Source organism: Hyposmocoma kahamanoa, unplaced genomic scaffold, assembly GCF_003589595.1.
Source record: "Hyposmocoma kahamanoa isolate Upper Pololo Valley unplaced genomic scaffold, ASM358959v1 66, whole genome shotgun sequence".
Classification (NCBI taxonomy): domain Eukaryota; kingdom Metazoa; phylum Arthropoda; class Insecta; order Lepidoptera; family Cosmopterigidae; genus Hyposmocoma; species Hyposmocoma kahamanoa.
This window is the reverse complement of record NW_020653854.1, coordinates 23,846,553-23,870,094: the sequence shown is the minus strand read 5'-3', so window position 1 is coordinate 23,870,094 and position 23,542 is coordinate 23,846,553. Positions and strand designations below refer to the sequence as shown.

The 23,542-nt window shown below is 38.7% G+C and overlaps 1 protein-coding gene across 6 annotated transcripts in view; it reads right to left on the bottom strand.

Moving 5' to 3' along the window:
* LOC113231750 (cytosolic carboxypeptidase-like protein 5) overlaps positions 1–22,942 on the bottom strand; it is a 45,844-nt gene extending 22,902 nt beyond the window's left edge. The window contains exons 1-9 of one of the 6 annotated variants that reach the window (XM_026466257.1): positions 22,638–22,942; positions 22,448–22,468; positions 17,768–17,928; positions 15,827–15,952; positions 14,615–14,825; positions 10,708–10,829; positions 6,708–6,979; positions 5,055–5,148; positions 4,703–4,885 (exon numbers count right to left, since the gene is read on the bottom strand). In XM_026466257.1, the coding sequence (XP_026322042.1) occupies positions 4,703–4,885; positions 5,055–5,148; positions 6,708–6,979; positions 10,708–10,829; positions 14,615–14,825; positions 15,827–15,952; positions 17,768–17,928; positions 22,448–22,468; positions 22,638–22,740 (1,293 nt within the window). In that variant the 5' untranslated portion in view covers positions 22,741–22,942. The remainder of the gene's footprint in view (positions 1–4,702; positions 4,886–5,054; positions 5,149–6,707; positions 6,980–10,707; positions 10,830–14,614; positions 14,826–15,826; positions 15,953–17,767; positions 17,929–22,447; positions 22,469–22,637) is intronic. The other 5 variants (XM_026466252.1, XM_026466254.1, XM_026466255.1 and 2 more) reach the window with 5 other exon arrangements.
* Between the last annotated feature and the right edge of the window lie 600 nt (positions 22,943–23,542).

Here is a 23,542-nt window from a genome sequence, read left to right as displayed (position 1 = left end):
AATTTCTTATTTACCGTCTCTATGTCTCTATCCGACACTATGTGCTATTAATACGCTCCAGCCATGTACGCCTGACTTGCGCGAAACGCCTAACATAATGATATGTGATGATAAAGTTCCATTTAATATGAAAAACTATTTCTTAATTTGATTTACCAATGTATATATCAGTAGTCCGAAATGACACTTTCCAGACTCCGAACGAGACTTCTTTCATAACTCCGAAAGTAATTAGGAGAGGAAAAGGTTTTTTATTTTAAACCTAACTTAACCTAACCTAACCGAATCTAATCGTATCTTTGCGATCATATCATCCAACATATCCTGAAAGAGCAACGGTTTCGTTATAATTCGGTTTTCGGCGTAATGAAAATTCGAACTATTTTCTATGACACCAAGTAACGCGGGACGAACAAGTGTGGCTGGTGGTAAGTGACACGACTGGTACTAAATTCTTACATCGGTCAGGTCAATTGGCATAGAAATGTGACAATACTCCACAAGTTCGTCTGTTAGTCTTTTGGTAGCTGTAAAGGTACGCTGTAATTCATCGCCATCTCTGAGGTCCCGGATTCGAATTCTGGCCGGGACAATGTAGAACAACTAACCTTTCTATATTGTTTCGGGTCTGGGTGTTTGTGGAACCGTCGTTGTTTCCAATTTCCATAACACAAGTACTTTAGTTACTTACTTTGGGTTCGGAACAAAGTAAATTAAATAAAATAAAAACACAAATCACACGATATTATGTACAAATAAATTATGAGCCATGAGTGATAAAACGACGAAGCCTCAGCATAGTGCTGTTTATCAGTCTCCGCCTGTGTTCTCTGTCGGACATCGAAACTACCTCACCCTGGAAAAGATCCCAAGCTTCCTTGCTGCATTTTTAGCCATGGATTCAATGTATCTGCCGAAGTTCAAATTGGACGACAGGTCCATTCCAAGCAGCTGGAGACAGTCGGCTATCGGTATGGTTATATCACGAAAAGTCGGAGTCAGCTCAAAGGGACTACGTTTTGTGGAGAATAGACACGCCTGCGTTTTGGTAGCGTTAAATTTGACAAGATTGGCATTGTCCCAATCGGAGACTGCCTGGAGTGTCAAATCTAAACGGCTAACCACGGACTCTCGACAGGACTGGATTTCCTCTCCACTGACCCTTTCATTGGTCAAGTACCTATCTACAACTGTGTTGTCATCATTAACATATCATTGATATGCAGCAGAAAGAGAGTTGCAGACAGTACGGAACCCTGAGGAACTCATTTATCACCATATGTTCGGAAGAGTAGCCTTCTAAGACCACTCAAATCGAACGTTCGCTCAAGAAATCCGAGATCCAATTGCAAAGGTCAATGGGAAGCCCATAAGAGGGAAGCTTACTTAAAAGGCTTGCGTGTCACGGGGTCTACTTTCGATCTCCGTCCGACATCCGTCCGAAACAATTACTGCGAAATAAGCAATACTTGATCAAATTAAAAGACGCGTGATGCGAATGAAGCTTCATACTGGATACTTGTCTTTTAATTTTGTCGAATATTACTTATTTGACAGTAATTGTTTCGCACGGATGTCGGACGGAGATCGAGAGTAGACCCCCTGACTCTGTCAAAGGTTTTAGAAATGTCCAAAGACACTACAAGTGCTTCGCCTTGCTTTTCTATAGCCTCGCTAGAAGAAACCTACAAGAAGATCCCCAGCAGATCGCCCTCGTCGGAATCCGTACTGGCGATCACTGAGGAGGTCGTTGTCTTCAAGGTACGATAGGAAACGGTTGTTGAGTACACGTTCCATAGTCTAGCAGAGTATGTAAGTGACTGTTGACAGGGTTGACCCTGTCAACTATAGACCTATCCCAGTCACTTACTCTACTTCCCTTTTTTGGCACAGGTTGCACGTTTGCAAGTTTCCACGACCTGGGAACTACACCAGTCTCAAGTGAGAGGTGGTACAGGCGTGTGAGAACAGGAGACAACTCAGGAGCACAGTTACGCAGGACTATTGCTGGAATTCCATCAGGCCCTTTAGCTTTATTCACGTCTAGATTTCGCAGAGTTCTAAGTACTTCTAAGTTCTAAGTACTAAGTACCTCTTTTTGGCGTAAGCGAACTACAGCCAGCCTGACGTAAAGTAGGTTCACTGCGGCATTCAGACGCGAGCTCTCTACAAAGAGTGAGGCAAAGAGATTCGCCTTCTCTTCCGCAGTATGAGCCAGCGAGCCATCCGCCCTCAGCAGAGGTGGCAAAGATGGGCGACAAAAGTTAGATTCGACCGCTTTGGCCAGGGACCAAAAGGATTTGCCGCCTGCTGGATACGAGGCAAGCTTGACCCCGTAACATGCTTTTACACTTCTTGGCATCCTTATTAAAAGCTTTCTTCAAATTCTGCGTACTCGGAGCTTTGCGTAGTCGAGTATTTGCCCAAGCTTGTTACGCGGACTGTTTATGTACTTCAGCAAAACTACAATCAGCGTTAAACCATAGACGAGCTTGGGGTCTATTAGGTACATCAGAGTATGGTATGTAATACTCCATACCCAAACGCAAGATCTCGACTACAGCATCAGCACAGTTCGAAGAGTGTCCTGAAGTAAAGCACGCCTGCCAGGGATATGACGCAAAGAAACGGCGCATTTCGTCCCAATCTGCTAACTTGTATCGCCACACCCGTCTCACTCACTTTATTATTACCAACTGCCGCCGATACACTACATCAAGGAAAGATTTGCAACCATAATATCTGTATATCTGCCGTCCATTAACAAAAACGCGGCTAAGTGACAAATGGTCAAATATCCATTTTAAATAGATCACAAAATCATATTTTAAAAACAGTTAAAATTAAGATACAGCAATAAACAGTAAAAATTATTCGTTCCGTGGCTTAGTTGGTATAGCGTCTGCCATGGTAAGCTAGAAGACGTCGGTTCGAATCCGGCCGGATCGAATGAATTTTTTCTGAGTGTTCGATCTTTGTATTAATAATTATAACAAACTAGTGGAGTAATTTCACAAAAAATAATTGAATATCAATTCAACAAAAAATTAAAATACAGTTAAAATTAGTTAACGTGTTCGACTTATCATAATAATAATAATAATAACAATAACGCTCACAGTCAACATAGCCCCGCACTAGGGAAACCCTGTGTCGCGGGTGCCATGGACACACACATAGACAACCACAAATTACACCCAAACTCACGAGAGAAATAAATGTAGGCCATACAAATATTTCTCCCGGCCCGGGAATCGAACCTGGGAACTCTGCGTGGCAGTCCGGCATGGTAACCGTTCGGCCACGGAGGCAATTATCGGAACTTAACCTAACGATGCACAGCTGTAATATCATTAAACAATTTCAATTTTCACAGTTTTCAAAATTGAAATTGATTATGGTTTCTTTTGATATCAGAAAAAAATATTTTGTCACTTATATTTATTTTATTAGTTAGCGGACAGCAAATATTTTACGTATACCATTATCCTTTTGCCATTTCTTTGCAAGTTTAGTACCATTATGTATGTATGGAATAAGGTGGCCCATACACATTTTCTTTTTTTAATCCTCTGGCAGGGCCCTACATGATATTGTCTGTGGTTCAAAATATCTGGTTTAAAATGTTATTGCACATCAAATAAATTACGTTTTATCGCAAACCGAGTTGGTACATTTAATGTAGTAATTGCGTTGCCTATACTTGTGTTAACGCATCGGCTTAAGCTTATCGTGTTAATAAAACCCATGTACCGTGACTCTGCTGCTCTATCTGGTTGATTATCGGTTAATTGAATCCGGAGAGGTAACATGGAATATTTAATTTTCTGGTGCCATATGTCTGTGATGCCGATCGGAACGCAGTAATATTCGGCAGAAATACTAGTATGTGAGCATTACGGCGTTTCGGTCTTGAAAGTTAAGTTAATCCATGCTCATAGTCCCGCACTACGGAAACCCTGTATCACGGATGCCATGGACGTATACATAGACCACCACAAATTACATCCAAATTCACGAGGGAGGTAAATATAGGTCATACAAATATTTTTCCCGGCCCGGGAATCCTATCAAAGACCTCTGCGTAGCAGACCAGCATGGTAGCCGTTTAGCCACTCAGGCAGTAATTAGAGGCACATAAGACTTCAAATTATGCCTTTGCCACCATTGACTTACAAATAAATGGACGACGGGTCTAATACAAAAACCACGAAAAAAATGTCCCAAGTCAACCTATTTGAAATTTAAATTGTAATGTCATCGCAGTATCGCGCTGTCAGTAGAACAAATGAGGACTAAAGCGGAGTTTGACGCTCTGTATACGATTTTAGCGCCTTACAAGTGCGGACACTTTTTAGCGCGGACCCGACGTTCATATAATTGTAAGTCAATGTTTGCCACTATAAATCTCAAACATCTAAATAAAAAAGAAAATAAAAAAAGACCCCGAGGCCCAAGTTGACAAGTCTCATGTGTCTGTAATTTTACCAAAAGTTGCAGCGGCGGTGCCCCTCAGATCTTTGCGATTTAAACCTATGAGCGGCACAACAACTGTTATGGACAGGCGTATCGCTTACCACCAGGAGCACGACCGTTTATCACGTCATTTGGTATCATAAAAAAAATCTTTCGACGTCACACGAAATGTATTAGAGAATATTAATGCTATCAATAAAAAGTCTTGATAACAGGTTCCAAGTACCTGTTCAGCGAGATTAGTGGCTTCGGTGTTGACCTTGGGCTCTTCCTTCTTAGCGTCCTTCTTCAACATGTTGTCGGTGTTTTTAATGTTCGTGATAGATCGATTTTTTGACGGTCGCTTGTATAACTCTGTTGCTTTTGCAAACGCATTTGTTCCGGAGTTTTTCTTTTTTCTCTCCAAGATCTGGAAATTGTTTTTATAATGTATTATACGTATGAGGTGATGATATATTACTATCATCGGACCTTATACATGTTGGACAGGAACAAGAAGGCTTCGACCCGTAGACTCAGCAACGGTAACTTTTTTATATACATACGCGAAAATATCAATAAGTATAGCGGATACTTACGTCAGAATTCGTGCTGATGTTCTGAATACTCCGAGACATGAAGCTCTTGCTATCTTCGCTTACGTCGTCTACTTCACAGCCGTGGTGGTAGTACCTGTCAATGAACAGCGTTATGCAAAATCAGCCACGTAATTACGGCGTTGTTATATTTCGCAATTAGGGTAAGGCTAGACGAGCGTAATTTTGTGACTTGTGAGTAGAGGTGGGCGTTTAAACGAAAAGCACTTATAAAGGTTTGCTTTTTAAAATAAGCACGTAAGCACGCTTTTCAAGCGTAAGCGTTAACAACGTGCTTATGTTTCAAGTCCTGCCATCTATGTTTACTAAAAAAATTAATTTGTCAATGTGAATAATGATTTTATAAATAAAATTAAAATTCGTGTTTTACAAATAAACTTACTTATCTTAAAACCTTTAGTGGTCTATTCTTCTTTACGCTATCAAAACAACGTTGCAAGCTTTTTTAACGTAACAGTCAATGCGCTTAAACGTTTTACTAAACGATTTTGTAAGCTTCATACTAAAAAACGTTTAAGTGAAAAGCGTTTCAAAAGCAAACTTTTTTAAAAATAGCACGTTTAAACGTTTGAAAAATAAGCAGTTTTTCCCATCTCTAGTTGTGAGTCGCGTTTTTTGAGTCTCGTAGTTTACGTTAGACTGAAATTCGGTTTGGGGCCACACGAAAGTATTTTATTCAGTTGCTTTCAAGCGCTTGTACGGGTGTTTGTGTCATATACTATTGTTACGAGACTCCTCTCTTCCCACTGACCACTGCTATCAGATAAAGTGTCGTGAAAGAGTTCGTCCAGGGAAGTACTGCCTGCAGTATTAGCATTACTGCGTTCCGGTTTTGAAGGGTAAGGTTGCTGGTGAAAGTACAGGCACATGGGACTTGTCAACTTATGTCTCAGGGTGACGGGTGCAGTGGGAGAGCCTCAGATCTTTGCGACTCAGGCACTGCACCTGTTATGGACAGATTGGTGTGTAGCTTACCCTGATGGTACCCAGGTGGACTTACCATGAACTGTTATTACGATTCAGTTTAGGACCTATAATGAATCGTTGTGAGACAGCGCTACATAAAGTGTATATCACCATCTCGCTTTTTTGTCGTAAGAGTTCATGGTAAGGCCCAAGGAATAGCTCGGAAAGCGCCCTTCGATTCGAGAACGATATCCAATCGAACGATTGGATTAAAAATCGAATAGCTTAGAATCCGGGTCCAGCCCATTTATACAGACTTCATCCGGTTCTCAAAAAGCCTTGAACTTGGGTGAGACGCCCCGGGTGCACGTATAATATCCTCCCTATTTTCAGGATAGGTACCGGAGCTGTTGGCACGCTCACTTCCCGTTGTGCTTTGCACTAATAACGGTTGCCAATTAACTCAAGTTTTCACGGAAATAAAAACAGAAACATTACTTCAATCCGGCTGGACTCGAACCAGGGACTTTTTCCCAAATCGGGGCTATTGCTTTCCCAACTGAGTACGGAACGAGTTAACAGACCTCACGAACGAAGCGAGGTATTGCTAGTAAATATTCACCAAAGTACATAACTTAGACATGAAAGTCAAAGTAATCTCTCGGTTGGCAGCAGACAACCGGCGCGGCGTGACGTATTATTATACGTATATATTTGTATGTCACTCACCGTATCAAAGCTCTTGAAGCGTAAACTGTAGGATGTAACAAAAAAGACGGATTCAAATAGACTCTGTTCAAATTGACTCCTCTTGTATCCGTCCTGTAGTGCCCTCTGGCGACCCCGTCGGGATTTAGGAACGGGATCATTTTGAACACATAGAGCCTTCGCAGTTGTATGGCAATGGGATCGTGGCGATTCAGCAACAAGTTTAAAAAGCCGTTGAACACGAAGCTGGATGGGGTTTCGCCTGGGTGTACGCGAGCTGATATGAAGATCACCTGAAAGGGAAACTGGTATTTTAACCACATAGTACTTCATTATAAAGTAAACTGAAAGTTTAGTTCTTGCCTAAGAGTCGATACGACCGCAGGTCGAATACAAATTTTTCCCATACTAATTCATTTTGGTTGGGTCAAGCGGCAGGGGCCCTGGTTTTATTTCAGAATTTATTTTTTTACAAACAAAACAAAATCCATTTGAAAAATGTATATCGTATACTGTACGTGTTCTATTTAGTTGTTGATATAAACAAATGGTATATATAAATTATAAAGTACATATTCAATACAGCGATTTTCTTGTAAAATTTGGAGGTCATGCCAAAAAAGTTTTGACGTTGGCTCCGCCCAAATTTGCGAAACAAATATATGCCTGAAGTTCGCGTGACATGCAACAGGAGATGTTGAATTTTGCGCATTAAAAGTACCAAATTCGTTTTAGCGGAATAACTCTAAAACTAAAGGGATTAAAAAAATCAGTAGTGACAGTTCTCGATCATGCATAAATATAATTAATTATCTAATTTTTGTCCTAATAACCTGTAGCATTTCGAGGATGAATCGAAAAAATGTGAAAATTAGAGGTCATTTCGTGATTTTTATCTATCGAGGAAACTTTATTGTTTTATGTTTCTGATTAGTGTCTATGCTTGAATATATCGTGTAGTTACGCATACAATATTTTATTTTTAACTTTAAAGTCGATATACCCCTCTAAAATCAAATCGAAGATTAGGAATTTTTCCTCTGCTCCCTCTTAAACACTAAATTAATTGTCTATTTATGTGCACAGGTAAACAATCGGCCGCCTAAAATATGCGGTTGTAAACTGTATTCTTATGACCACGTAAACACCTAATGTAATAAAGTTATTCATTCAAAACTGAGGGCGTACTTGCTTGAGCATGTTATATTTAGTACATATATATTCAGCGTTTAGCGCTTTTCCCATTGTAGTTTGCTGGGTCTTAGGAGGTTAACTTAGGCAAAGTGCTTGAAAATAAATTTTGCAAATCGTGTTTCCGTTGCAGAGTATAATACTCTATGTAGGCAGCAATATCGTTCAACATTTCATCAACAGATATTTAAATTTTCGCCTCGCCCATCCTCGTCAATCTCGAGCATTTCTACCGAAAATGCACCATAAATACAAATTTCAATCCTCGTCTCGCCTCGCCGGTGGAAAAGCACCTTTACTCTCTTCCCTTCTACTTATTGCGCCCTAAAGGGTCCATGATATAATCTTTTTACTGGTGGAATGCAGACAAAGAATATTGGATAGACAGATGTTTTGAGTCAAGCTCCACTTGGTAGATTGAATATTTTTTTCAGTGTGACGTTCGATATCGACACCAGCAGTTAACACTACGGTAACTTAAAATTTGCAACTTTACACATGCGATAACTTTTTAATTTTTAAACAAATACATATTAATGATTTTTCTTCATATATTATAAAAAAAATATGCTAATTACTTTTTGTATTATTTATTTTTCAATTCTGAATTTAGTTTAAATTAGCTGAATAATTTGGCACTTAATTCGCAAAACCGACAAAATTTGAGTTAGCATAGTGTTAGTTGCTTATGTCGATACCTATTCGCTATATTTAAATTCCTGAAGTAAATTAACGGTTCTCGAAACTCATTCATAATGTAAGAAACGAGAAGAATGGATAGAAATTATAGATGACTATGCCCAGCTGACTTAAAACCATTAGTGTCGTTAGACACGATTTCGTGTTGAATGTGGGGTTAATTTTCGACTTGGCCAGTTAGGGAGCAAACAATGGAACACAACGAAGCTCATTAAGGCGAATTATGGCAATACTTCGCACGCATTTTCTACATTATGTTTGGTTTCAATTTTAAATTGTCACATTGAACCATGATGTGGTCACCAGGTGAAACTTGTTCTACGGCCAGCAGCACACAACTTCTTTAGCAATAAATTGGATGCTGTTTCTGGTATTTCCGTTAAGGTGAAGTGAGGCCCAAATAGATGTTTTGAAATATTTCAATCACACGGACAATCGGATTTTAAAAATACGAATTCAATTTGTTTTTTTAAATGATAACGATTGATGATGAAAAAAAAAACAACGTTCTGCAATATTTTCACTTTTTACTACGCTCATCTACGAGAAATCAATTTCACTCGATTGTTATTAGACATATTTTAAATTTTCTCTCCCGTGTTCTATAATAAATACGTCAGGGGAATTATGAGGTTATTTTACGGTAAAAGACCATATTTTATTTCTAAAGGTAAATGTTTAAATGTCGTGCAATGAATTTCTCCGCGTCTACCTTACACGCATACACCATAGTAGAATTAGAACCAGTAGGGTAACTCCGTACCCAATAACAGCGCGGCTTGAACGCACATTTCGCATAATAATGAAATGCGCGTTGTCACGACCCGTGATGTGCAACGCTAGAGCACCCTTGGCACGCACATATACAAGCCGAGCTGCGACGAATAATATGGAGTTATCATACTTGTTATTATTCTACTATCCCATTATGCCGTAATGCCCTCAAAAACAAGCTTGACAACTGACTACCCAAGGGCGACTCAGTGCTTACTTAAAAAGTTAACTACACTGTTATGCAGACATAACAACGAAGGCAACTTGTCTAAGGGAATCACCACACTTTACACGGTATCGCATTAAGGGCGCGTTACCATTATGTCGTGACGACAGATAACCGTGCACTTTAAAGTATCGTGTCTCGTATTTTTTATAATATCAAGTGAAGGGACGAACAAGTCTTGCGCCTGATGGTAAGCTACACGCCTGTCCATAACAATTGCAGTGTTTTAAATCAGAGCTTTAAATCGCAAAGATCTGCACTGCCACTGCGCCCGTCACCCTGAGACATAAGTTGATATGTCCCATGTGCCTGTACTTTCACCAGAAATGGTGAACTGTCGTTCACGACTTTTTGTCGTTGCGACGACAGATTGTAGTGACAATGGGAAGAGCTAGAACTACAGTGATAAATAAAATATTACGATGAAAATGTGACGACAGATAATCACAACTTCAAACGATTCTGTCGTACAAACGACAAGGCGGCTGCCTTGAATCGATAAATTGTCGTCAGGATGTAGTGGGAATAGTTAGATACAACAGTCGTTATACGATAAAATATACATCCACGACACAGTCACGGCAGATAGTCGTGATAATGGGAATAGGCTAGACACGACAGTCGTCCAACGATAAATATAAAATGTTAGGACATAATGAGAACGCGCCCTAAGCTGGTCAGAAAAAGTTTTACGTATTTGAAATAGGAACGAAAAAGACGTTATACTTTTCGCGTCGTGGCAGTCTGAACGGAAACAAAATGTGCAACGCACATGAACATAAAGGTTTTTCTGACCGCTCAAGCCGATTTCACAATTAAGTCAAGTTAAGACTCCCTTAAATGAAATATCGACTATGAACTGGCAACCGGTACTATCTCAATTTTTTCAATTTTATAGGTGAAGAAACAACTTCTTTGCGTCATTTATATAGCATCTGGTTTAATAAATAAAAATACATAGTTTTTAAATATTTTTATTATACATTTTATTAAAAACAATGGAATTTCTTGCAACGCTGCGGAGTATGAAATAGTAAAATGGTATTAAAAAGTGAAATCAATTGAGACAGCCATTTCACAGTAGCATTGCCAGTTCACAGTCGATATGTAAATAGGTCCGTGTAAACTTACCTTCTTATTTTGAAACTTCAAAGGTCTTTCCTGGTTGTCGGGGAACAGGTTCCTGAGCCTCTCTTCCCGTTCGGTGGTGATGCCGTGATGCGATGTTATCGTTAGTAGGTCTACTCGCCGACCTAAGCGGAACAAACAAACAATTACCTACAAATAAATAATAATGTCAATGAAAAGTGTAGTTTAAAAAAACAGTAATCACTAAATTTGCACAGATTTATGTAAAAGAAGCACAAATATTTTTATTTCAATTTTTTAAATGTTAAACTAATGTCAATTTTTTTTCATATTTTTCTTGTTATTACAATTTTAATTAGATGTCAAATTTATGATATTACACTATGTAATAATTCTAAGTGTAATTTGTAGTCAGTTATCTGTAGTTATGCCATATTGAAATAAAATAGTTGAAGAATTTAAAATTTATTGAATGGATATTCAATTATTTTTTGTGAAATTAGTCCACTAGTTTGTTATAATTATTAATATAAAGATCGAACACTCAGAAAAAATTCCTTCGATCCGGCCGGATTCGAACCGACTTCTTCTAGCTTACCATGCCAGACGCTATACCAATTAAGCAACGGAACGAACCAGCGGACCTCACGAATTTTTCTATGTGCTTGCGTTGTGCCTTTGTATTTGGTTTTTCAACGACTTTTTTCGGACAACAACGGTATTTTTTCTGAGTGTTCGATCTTTGTATTAATAATTATAGCAAACTAGTTGAAGAGTGTTCATTATTTATTAAAGAGCTACATTAAAATTATTAAAGCTCTTAAAAGTGTTAAGAGAGTTCTTAATTATAAATAATAAGAAAACCCAATACCGGAGTAATGCTGAAATACAATTTCAATTCACGAATAGACGTAATTTACAATATTGACGGAAAAAGTTATTTACATAATTGGATACAGATTTCATGTAAATAATTACGAAGTGAAACTATCCAGGAATCCAACGAGTTTTGCCGTAGGGTCAGGTGGGGTAAGAGGAACACCGGGGGAAGAGGGACTTGAATTCTTAACTCATATCTAAAAAGTTTAGCACTGTAGTCTCTCGGTCTATAAAACAAACAAATTAGTTTAAACGATTTTAAACAGATGTCGCTACGATGCTCCAAATTCAATAGGCGGAATAAACAAATTTGACAGTACACTAGATAATTTTATAGGAAATACGATGACTATAACTCTAGCCCCATCTTTTGGGGGAAGAGAAATGTCAGCACAATTTGCACGTTTTCGGCAAATACATCCTAAGTATTGAATTTAGCGTAATGATTGTTAAAATATGGAAAGTTGATAAACAAAGGCAAGTTTAGTGTACTTCAAAATTTTTATAAGACTACCTTTTTTTTTTTATATACATGACAGGCAAATGACTCCACTCCACTTGATGTTAAGTGGAAAGTGGTATCCAAACGCGAAGGAACCTAGTGCAGCGATGAAACCCTCACTGCACTAGCCACCTCCACCCTGCCTGCCTACAATATGCCTCTTCACGCCTATTCTTCCTTGAGCTCAAAACACTTGACTCAAAATAAAGTATGTTTCTTTTATTTTACCTGACTATATATAATTATTTTTAGGTTCCACAACTGGACTTCAGTGTCTCGGCTGTTTCCACTTTGAGAGATCAAAGATGCTTAAAGTGAAATAAAAAAATTTGCACTGAAAAATAAAATAAAACTTTTTTTTAAATTAAAGTGCCCTAGTTAGTCATACTATTTACTGCTTATCTAGTAGCACAGTAAATGTAGAATATTATGACACTAAAAAACTGAAAGAATTGATTAACTTGTAGTCGTTTGTAGTACAAAAACGTAAAATATGGTGAAAATAATTAAATTTAAAGAAAAAAATATATATCTTAGGTACTACATGGGATATATATGTTTTTAACGTTCATAAGCTGTACTTTCAAGCTTATCCATTCTTTACCGGACATCCTGTATATAATTGGTATGGTTATCTGACACATTTATTTTTTTTTCAATTTAAACTTTGTTAAACATTTTTGATGTTAACAAGGAAGTTTTCTTCTATACAAAATAGTTCCCACAATATAGGTTAAATACGGGAAGTAATAACCCAGTTTATAGACTGGTTTAACACAAAATAAATATCGCAAATGTCTCGCGACATGCCAGGGTGCGTGACGATAAATGTTCACAGCTATTTTACCCATCCATTCTTTTCCACATACAATTCAAATGTTGGAACTATTATGGGTTCGTGAACTACCTACAAACCTGTGAAGTTATTTCAATTCCCCTTTACTGTTGGTGCAGGGTGTCATCTCATCACACTTATAAACGCGGAAACGGCTTGAGCAAATTTCAAACTCAAACTCAATCTTTATTTCATAGGTAAGCATTACACTTGAAAGTGTTATATTGATTAAACTCCACTGCCCATTCGTAATACTATCTCTCGGGTCGGTAGATATGGAGTTTCGGGGCTGGTGCTGGTTACCGTTAAGACCTATGTACAGCGAGTGTCGGGATCAAACCCTCCGCCAGTGATACGCCGTCACGGGCGTCTCTGGTGGACCCAGACTTGGGTATGGATTCGCCGGGGTTTGTGGTAGCTGTAGGGATGAACACGTTCGGCTACCCATCTTAGTAGCGGTCTAGACGACGGCTGTGCAGGTTTGCTTGCACAGTTTATAGTGCCCTTCTCGTATACCCTAAGTGCTGCCGCCAAGTAGTAATGTCAGCATTACTGTGTTCCGGTTTTCAAGGGTAAGGGTGCTGGTGGAGTTATAGGCACATGGGATTTGTTAACTTATGTCTCAGGGTGACGGGCGCAGTAGCAGTGCCCCTCAGATTTTTGCGGTTTAAAGCTCTGAGTGGCACTGCAACCGTTATGACAGGCGTGTAGATTACCTGCAGGCGCACGACTTGTTCGTCCCGTCACATGACATTATATAAAAAAAAATATTATAAACAAAACTTATGTAGAAATGTACGGGAGCCCTCATTCGCCAGACAGATTCCCCTGAGAAGAATGAGCAGGAAACTCTAGGGGTTGCTGTTTGTGAATATACATTTGTACACATTTATCATTTACAATATTTATTTCAAACGTCATGGCTCGAGACTGCCTGCAAGAACTAAACGTGAGTCACCGTCACGGGTTTCATCCAAATACGCAGACGCTGCATAATAATAACCTTTGGTATAAAGTTTTTGTGTCATTATAATTTTAAATCTTGTGAATGTAAATTTTTTAATATCAACCGGAAATCTTATCATAGAGCTGATCAGAAAAAGCGTCATGTCCGTACAGTAAGAACGAAAAAGCCGTTACGCGTTTCGCTTCCGCTCCTGGAACTGACGCGAAACGTACAACGTCGTTTTCCGGCGGTTCTCACCGGCTTAATGCGCTTCCGAGTCGATAAATAGTGATTCCCTTAGTCATAAATTTACTTGTAGAATGAATATTAAAAAACTCCAGAAATATTTATAAATAAACCTTGTTTATGAGATCAGTAGTCACATATTGAAGAATCGATACATATTCCAGAGGCTGTAATTACTCTCCCAACTAATCAAATCAATTCAAATTGGGTTCATGTGCCCTTAAGAATCGCCGGTATTGTAACAGTCCTCCTAATTAATTTTAGCTTTTGACCCAATTGGGCTTCATGGACCCGTAGCGATCGTACTAAAAATAGTATTGTAACAATTCTCTCAAACAATCTTAGCTTTTGACATTATTGGGCTTCATGGCCCCGTATCTATCGTACTAAAAATAGGATTGTTACAACCTTTCCCAACTCAGCGTAGCTTTTGGCCCAATTGGGCATTATGGACTCGTGTCGATGATACTAAAAGTGAGATATCCATAGAATATTATCGTCAGCACAAGTTAAGTTAAAATTATATACAAACTAGTCTTACCTTCAAGAGAATAGACGATACATTCTCGATAATAATAAATATCATCAGGACTCAGCGGTGGTGGCAGCGGAAGCATCTTTAAGTCGATTGTATTAAGCGCAATCTGTAGCTCGGCGAATGAAAACGGATACGTAAAGGCGAAGAAAGTCGTCGCCTTGGTGTTGTCCGAGGTGCGGTATTTGAAGCTCAACGTGAACGTATTGTCGTCGGTCTGGAACGAGGGCACAGTTTTACCCTACGGGGAACAAAAAGAGTAGTGCAGTCATTGACACCTGCACCTTTTAATGCGACTTATTTTGGTCCTTTTTACCGGAAGGAGTAAAGGTGGTTTTTCACCGGCGAGGTGGGATTTCAATTCTCGTCTCGCCTCGCCTGTGGAAAAGCACCTTTAGACTGATATTCATAAAACGAACTTTAATTTTGACTAAGCAAAAATGGCTAGCTAAGAACGTTATTTTTTGTATTTACAAAACGTACTTAGCCAGCGTTTAAGAAAGAAAAAATGTAAAAAAATACTTTAATTTACCCTACAAAGTACGTATGTGCAAAATGAACTTTGTAGTACGTTTTGTACATATTAAAATTTGCTTTGTTCGCCATTTCTGCTTAGTCAAAGTCAAAGTTCGTTTTACAAATCTCAGCCTCAGTGGAGTTAGTAGACACCTAGAGTCAACTTTACCAGTTAATTAAATAGTTCAACTTATGGCTTAACCATCCGTCTACTGTCACTATAATAGATGGTACAGATGATAGGTAAGGCAATTTCGAAAATCTAGTGCGGTGATAACATTGAGATAATTAAGATGAATAGGCTGAAACTCTCTTGAGTCATGATTTGGAGGTCGGTTTATTAATGGGGTCTAAAACATATCAATGACTTTTAGGTCCACTTGTCAAGATGAAAAGAGACTTTAATGGATGAACTTAATTTAATAAAGCGTCCGTAATTACCAGTTAGCCAGTCTAACTTTGAGTGAAACTTGAAATCCTATATATTTCGAAAAGTATTTTACTATTTCTGAATTCGAAAGTTCTATTAATTTTATAATCATGTCAAAACGGGAATTTAGGTGGTATTTGTTCTACAGTAGACACAGAAAGTTAAGGCTGACTTTAAAGTTAGATCGTTAGGTTAAGCTGGTGTGAGAGCGTAATAGGTAATAGACGTGATAGTTTGGGATATGAATTGATTTCATTCCATTGTATATTTACCGAGTGTATAGGGCGATCTCGTATCCTCTCCCACTGAGGTCTTCCAGGAAGCGTGCGCGTCACGGGCGCCATGCCCTGGTTGTACATTTTACCCTGCTTGTTCAGGTTTATCAGGTTAAGTCGTACCTAATAAAAAAAAATTGATTATAAAATTGAGTCCAAATATGTTCATAGTTATGGTGGATATGACGTGTTTACGGGGGACAGTCTTGTTATTGTTTCTAGTAGAATTTTGAAACGTACCAGTGTAATAAAGGAAAACTCTACAGGATCACGCTATTGAGTGTAGTATTTTTTGGACATTCGTCTAGAAATTAATATTTTATTCATTATCAGCTTGCGTTAATCATTAGTTAAATCTTCTTCTATCAAGTCGTGCAATGTTGTTTTATTTTCAACTACTAAGGCTGGTTTCGCAGCTGTGCGTACGGTTCGTAAGGACTGTCCGCCTGCGTGCCACCCGCATGCGTTGAAACCGCAGTGCTCTGAATCGAATTTTTTATTTTATTTAGTGCGGATATTCGCGGAAGACGGTCACCTACAATGAACGCACGGGTGACTCCTGAGAAGTTCACGCGGAGCGTGTTCCGTGCTGACCAATCCGCGCAATTGTAAATCTATGTTCTAACGCCACACTTGTTGTTACTCCGCACCGGTGCTCCGCGCGGACGGTCCGCAGTCAAATCCGCACAGCTCTCAAACCAGCCCACCAGCCCTTAGGCTGGTTTCAGAGCGAAGAGAGCGAGGAGAGCGAAGAGCATCGAAGAGAATCTTGTACCCGTCAGCACACACAGATGAGGAACGTCAGCGCCCGCCAGTGTATGGCAGCGTCCGTTCCTTCCCGTTTGCCGCGACTCCGAAGCTTAACAGGTGGGTTTCGTCGCATACGGGCTTCGATCAAATTGCCGTCGACTCCCGTCATGATATTCTCGAGTGTACTCTTCAATACCGCAGACAGAAATGCGTTGCGATACTCCGAGGTCGGTATCAGAGCATTGCATCTATTTCAATTGCAATAGTATACATTGATAAATTTTATATCCTCTGCTACTTGGTCTGTCGGTTTGCGCTGGCTCTTATCCTTTTGGAAAGACTCGATCATCTCGCTTATCGATGACTTGTATCGAGTCAATAATCTCAACAGTAAAATTGTCAAGGCATTGTATGTCCCATTGCTGAGTACAGCTCTCCCTCCTCTACACGATAGAGTTAATTTAATCCAAAGTCCGAGAGGTTACAAACGTTCTTCCATATGCAGGTCTCGTCAAAATGATTTCCGTCGCCATCAACGAAAGGTATTGTATAAGGTATAATGCTATTACAATTTACGTAACTAAGAAATCATAGATACATGACGTCAAAGGAATGAGAGCAATTCACCTCGACTTCTGATAAGCAACCGTTTTCCCAGTCGGTCCGCACTTTCCACCAAGTTGAAAAATAACTTCAACAAAAAGATGTCTCGAAGGTTGTTTATTCAAGCACTTTTTCGGATTTAGATCGCGTAGATATATCAATCAGACATGACGGAATGGAACCTGAGGGTCTACTCTAGTTCTACTTATTTACTTTAGTTTTACTTATTTCACAATAATTGTTTCGGTCGAATATCGAATGGAGAACGGGAGTACATAGACCCCCTGTAAACTTGTGCATGGGACCTGTATGCCCGAAAAATTCGTTTGTATGAAAAAAAACAAATATATGCGATTTTGACTGGTTACAAGAAGCGATTTTTAGGAGCGATACTAATGCGTCGCTTGCATCGATGCAATGGCGTATGTGTCCTAAGTGTACCGATACAATCGCCTATGAATCCCAAGTGTAGCGACGCAATAGCGCGTTTGTGTCGCTGCTAAAAGTCACCGTGTGTATATAACCGCTCTTAGATCCGAAACAACACTTTATTTCCATTAGATTCAATGTTGATGTGTTACGTACCAGTATATTAGCGTCACTGGCTTGTACGCCGAAGTAGAACCACGTACGGTTGCCATTCTCGAACTCGGTGCCAGCGCAATCAGGTCGCGTCCACAAATTGAACTCATAGTCCGGTGTCTCATTTAACAATGCCTTGTTTGTCGCTACTATGTTCGACGGTACTGAAAGCAATATTTTGTTATTAATTTCTTATTCAGGTAGATCAGTGTTCTCACTGGCTACGGGCAATATTAAAGTACGTGTTATGGGAATTTTTAAATTGTATGGATTTGAATTAAAGAAAGGAGAACATTTTCTTTCCATTGTGCAAGGTGAACAATCTAATTTGTCACACAGTAATATCAAGGCAGCATGCCTAACGTCATTATTGCGCATTCTTAAACAGCAAATCTGTCGTCATCTAACGACCTACTTTTTGACATGCTCCGCTGTACCCCGTAGGAATCTAGCCGCGGCTTGTTATCTAACCTTTCCTCTATTTCAGATCGCATCACTCTTTAAATAGCGCTGTCTCGTACTATCGGGTCAGAATTTATTCGAACTGGGTTTTCAATTGTTCCGATTTCAGAAGTAACATGTATTTTAAGTATGTCTATTCTATCATTATAACTTTAAACAAAAAAAAAACGCCCTCAAAAGTGTGTGCAATATAATAAAGCGTTTAGAATGCTGATGGAACTGCCAAGCTGGTGTAGTGAAGCGGGTATGTTTGCGGTGGCTCACAAGGGCAGCTTCCAGGCCACCATGCGCAAAAAGATTGTCTCGCTGATGAGTCGCGTGAGGCTCAGTACTAACAGCATTCTAAATGCTATAGCTGGAAGGTATGATTGTCCTATCCTGAAACATTGGATAGTGCAAGTTAAGGGGGTAGCCCAGTTTGAAATATAATTAAGTTGCACTGATTATTACTAACCTTGATATAAGTTCTTTTACAAACATACTGTGGATATTTTATGGTCCGAAATAAAGAATTATTATTATTATTATTATGCTTTAAATCGTAAAGATCTGAAGTGCATTGTTTCTGCGCCCATCAACCTGAGACAGAAGTTGAAAAGTCCCATGTGCCTTAATTTCACCAGCACCCTTCAAAACCGGCATGCAGTAATGCTTACCGTCTGTAGTGCTAACAAACATTTCTGCCCGAAGGATGCAAATTCAATTCCCAGGATTATTGACTATTATTGGCATTGTGTGCAATTTTTACAACTAATTCCCACTTGGCAAGTTTAACGACATTCTTAAGTCAGTAAAAATTCCACAATGTCTGAAGACCCGTCTATACCTACCTACCTACGCCTACCATAACTTACGGTGCCGAGACATGGACGCTCACGCAGGAGGCTGTGTATAGGATGAGAGTTGCACAGAGAACCATGAGTGTGCCATGCTCGGTATCAAGCTTATAGACTGTGTTACCAATGTCCAGATGCGAAACCGAATAAAGTTAAAGGACGTGGGATATCGCATCACGAAGCTGTGGAGCTGGGCAGGACACCTAATGCGGAGACAAGATTACAGACAGACGGACTAAGGCGATAACTGAGTAGCGTCCAAGGTCTGGATACAGGAACGTCGGGCGTCCAGCGGCGAGATGGGCAGACGACATTGGTCTGGATATAGGAAGGTCGGGTATCTCGCAAGTATATTTCGTATCTCGGGTATATTGCAAGTATTGCGGGGCGAACCTGGATGAGATTAGAAGAGATATACCCGGCAGAGGCTGAAGTCAGGCTGTATGTGCTAAGATATGATTAGATTATCACTTGTATCATAAGAATGAAGGAAATTATGGGGGGGGGGGGGATGCTCCTCCATAATTTGTATGGCCAAAGTTAACAAAGCTGTCAGGTTTCCAACCCCGAAAAATGAATTTTGTAATTGATATTTCAAATACTTTCGCGGCTTCTGGTTAGTGCTGATGATTGTATTTTAATTAAATGAGGTCAAAATGCCTTTTTTTCCGAGTTCTTAGGTTTTCACGATTATTACACATAGGAAATGAAACTACAGTATACTATAAACTCAATATAGTATATTGTTGGTTTCAGGTCCCAGGTATAGCTTCAGGTTACATGGGACCTGTAAACAGCCCACAACGTTGGTTCGTTTGAAAAAAAAAAAAACAAAATATACGCGATTTAAATCCGGAAAAATAATTCGAATCATATTTTAATTAAGACATAGTATGTATTGTGCGCAGTGTCCAGGGGACGTACTTAGGTTACAAGACACAGTTTAATAGTACGTTTACAAGGAAACGATGAGGACGTATTATAGGACGTATGTGAAAGGCAGAAGTATGTAAAGAAAATAGGAAATTTGGACTTATAATTTGCCTATATGTTATTACAAGATGTATTGTATATTTTATTGCATGTAAAATACACGAAAATGTATAAGGCTTAGTGTACATGATTGGAATTTATGCACATACACTAGAGACACTTGTCATCAAATGATGGTTTGATAATTATATTAGCATTTCCAGGTTTTAATTACCATACCACAACTTTAATACAATAGCATAATGACTTGTTATATTAGTAAGATTCAACAAATTATGTATATATTATGATAGGACTTCAGGTATTGAACTACCATGTCTGTGACCTACTGACCCAAGTATAACTGCAGAAATTGTGTAAGGTGAGCAAGGAGAGAAAAAATTCGTTAAATTTTGTCAAAAGATATTCTACTTTTTCGTTTAAGTAGTACTTAATTGAAAGTTAAAATATTATAGTAGTAATATAAATCGGAATATGATGCAGGGTGCTGATGAAACCAATCATAATATACAGGTTTAGTACGGATTTGGTGCAGTAGCATAGAGACATACAGTGGGGTCTAATCCTAAACTCTAAATTTATGAAATAGTAAGTTAGATGAATTGGGAAAGGTTGGTGGTAGGGAGGTCTTCTTTGGTCCTGAGCCCTTTACAGGGATAGCACATAGCCTGGCAAAGCTCACTCTGCAGAACGGGAGCACACACATGGTGTGGCTGCAGACTAAAGGTCTTGATTATTCAAAAGCCTTCGGTGCCAAACACTGTCAGGAAGTTCTGTCACAGGAATGGCCTAAGGATGCTGACTAGATCCTTAATGGGGCGTTGTAGCTTGAACAAGAAAACAGAGAATGTAGATTCTGCCATGAGGCGCATGAAACTCCTGTGCATCTTCTCACCCAGTGCTGCCCTCTAATGGGCGTACGAAGTTCCATGCTGGGTAGGCACAAGCCACACCCAGAGGACATAAAAACTATTGGATCCAGGAAAGTCCTTCAGTTCTTTAATACTGTTGGCCTTGGCTCCGAGCTATAATTAGGGTGATCACAATAGATCAGTCAATGCTCGCAGTGATGAGGGGTCGCATAGGCCCAGAGTGAAGCCATTTTAATCGTAATAATAATAAGTTAGTATGAAAGTAAAAGAATAATATTACACAAAAGTCAAATTTCTTTGTGAGATGATAAGACCAGTATGGATGCAGCTTAGATTATGATGAATGTATATTCAAATACTACAAGTATATATAAGTAATGTAATTGATATGAACCCTCTATGGCTTTCTAGAACAAGGGCCTATCTCAAAAACACCTAATTAATGTAGAACTTGTACTTTAACTGAACATTTCCAATGGCCAGCACAATTTTTAAATTATTTTTACAATTTAATTATAATAACTAAGTCGAAAACTCAATACTTGTCAAATACCTAAACGGGCATTGTCAATAAGCAAAAAGAAGAGAAGAATGTAAAAGACGGTATAAAATAATACGAAGTTATTCTGGGGAGCAAAGCTGTGGAATTGTGTATTGTACTAGAATCCTTACACGTGTAGCAGCCACCAGACATGCCAGAATGTCGAACCCAATTCCGACATTCAGGCGCGTCTTAATGCAAGCAAAGGATAGCAGTAAGAATATGTATCATATAACATAAATAAGTTTCACAAAATATAATACATCAGTCTATCAGTAATTCACCAACCAACGACTCATTTATTTCTACCTTTCATCACAATGGGGCAGCACCCTATCACCTGAGTCATGGTAAACATGGTTATTTTAACAAAGAGAAAACTCACAGTGTCATTCTTTATAAAATCTGGCACATTTCAAATATAGCTCCGTGTAATAAACCAGAAAATGAACTACATTGGTTTTGGTGTAAAAGCAAGTAAACATTTATTATACTACTAGTTACATTGTATAAATTCCTAGAACCTAATAACATAAAACTGTAACCAGCAATTAATTGCTTCATACCGACCACATGTTTTATTCCAATTAATATAAGTAAAGAAACTTTCAAACCCATGCACAAACCTTTCATAATAGCACTGAGTCTTACCCTGACATTGGCGGAATCATCATGTCAAACAGAGCCATATTCACTCAAAGCTTGATTTGACTTAAATTATCAGGAACATTTGTATATACATACACATTTTTGTTATAAAACATGGAAATAAGAAGTCTTCTTTTCGTAACTATCCATATTACCCATCATTCATGGCAAACCGTTGTGTGTGACATATTAGTCTAAAGATTGCGGTGAAAAATCTACCCTTCGTAGTCTGTTTATTAGTAAATATGCAAAAAGGACAACACTCGGGCATGCACACGAATCACCAGTTCCTCTCACCAAGAAGTCAGAATAAGTAAATGAAAATAATTACCAACAGCAGACGGCCACGGTCCTGCAAGTAAATAATCTTATTAGCACTGCTATTTAAGACCTAAATACTAAAGAACGATAGTAATGACGCCTCGGAACCCCGAAAAGGCCATGGCGTTGGCACATATCAGAGGAAACATTTCAACTTTGGACCTTGAATTCCTGAATAAAAACATATGACCACTACTTACCAATTAGTTCTGTGGGCACCCGCTCTACGTGTCCGAGGTTCCCCGAATCAAAATTATGAACAAAAAAAAATCCACCGCACTCTATTACATTGTTTTTATCCATAACTAAATAATATTGCGGACTACATTATACAAAAAATCACAAATAAATCGCCAATGTTATGAGCCTTTGTTGAACACATTTACTTTATCAATTTGACCAAGAAAACATTTGAGTGAATCTGCATTTTACCAACTAAAAAATTGACACTCAAAAAAGGAGACTGCACTGTTTTTCTAAACAAAATTATGTAATTTTGTTGACATCGATCTCGATTGACGGATAACAGCTGATTTGTTTTATTGGTGATCTTTTTAAATTACAAAGTAGCTTTAAAACAACCACAACATAGTAATTATGTGCTTATAAATTACCACAATTTTTATTATGAATTTATTTTTAAAGCACGTCTGATAATTTCTTTGCACTTTTTATTTGGACAGACACTCTAAGCCAATCACGAATTTTATTCAAGATGGCTGCCGTGTCGTCTGTCGGTAAGGCTGCCAGTGCGAAATAATGTTGGTTGCGTTGTTGCGTGCGTGCCATCCATACCATACAGAATATTTTTATACCAGCCCCTGGCATACTGGTTCTTGAAATAATATTTATTGAATATAATAATATAGAAAATTATTGTTTATACACTAAAAACGTATTTATACCTTGTATAATCATTAAAAATAAATCAAAAATTAAACGTTGCGTGCTCTCTTGGGGCAGTGTTGGTAGTAGGTAGCAGCTTTTCATTTTTTAACATGGTAATATATATGGATACAAGTCAAGTAACTAGTAAATACACTGGTAGCTCGGCGGTGCATGACGTCACGGGTATGCTGACTTTATACCAGCACGAATAGGTGTA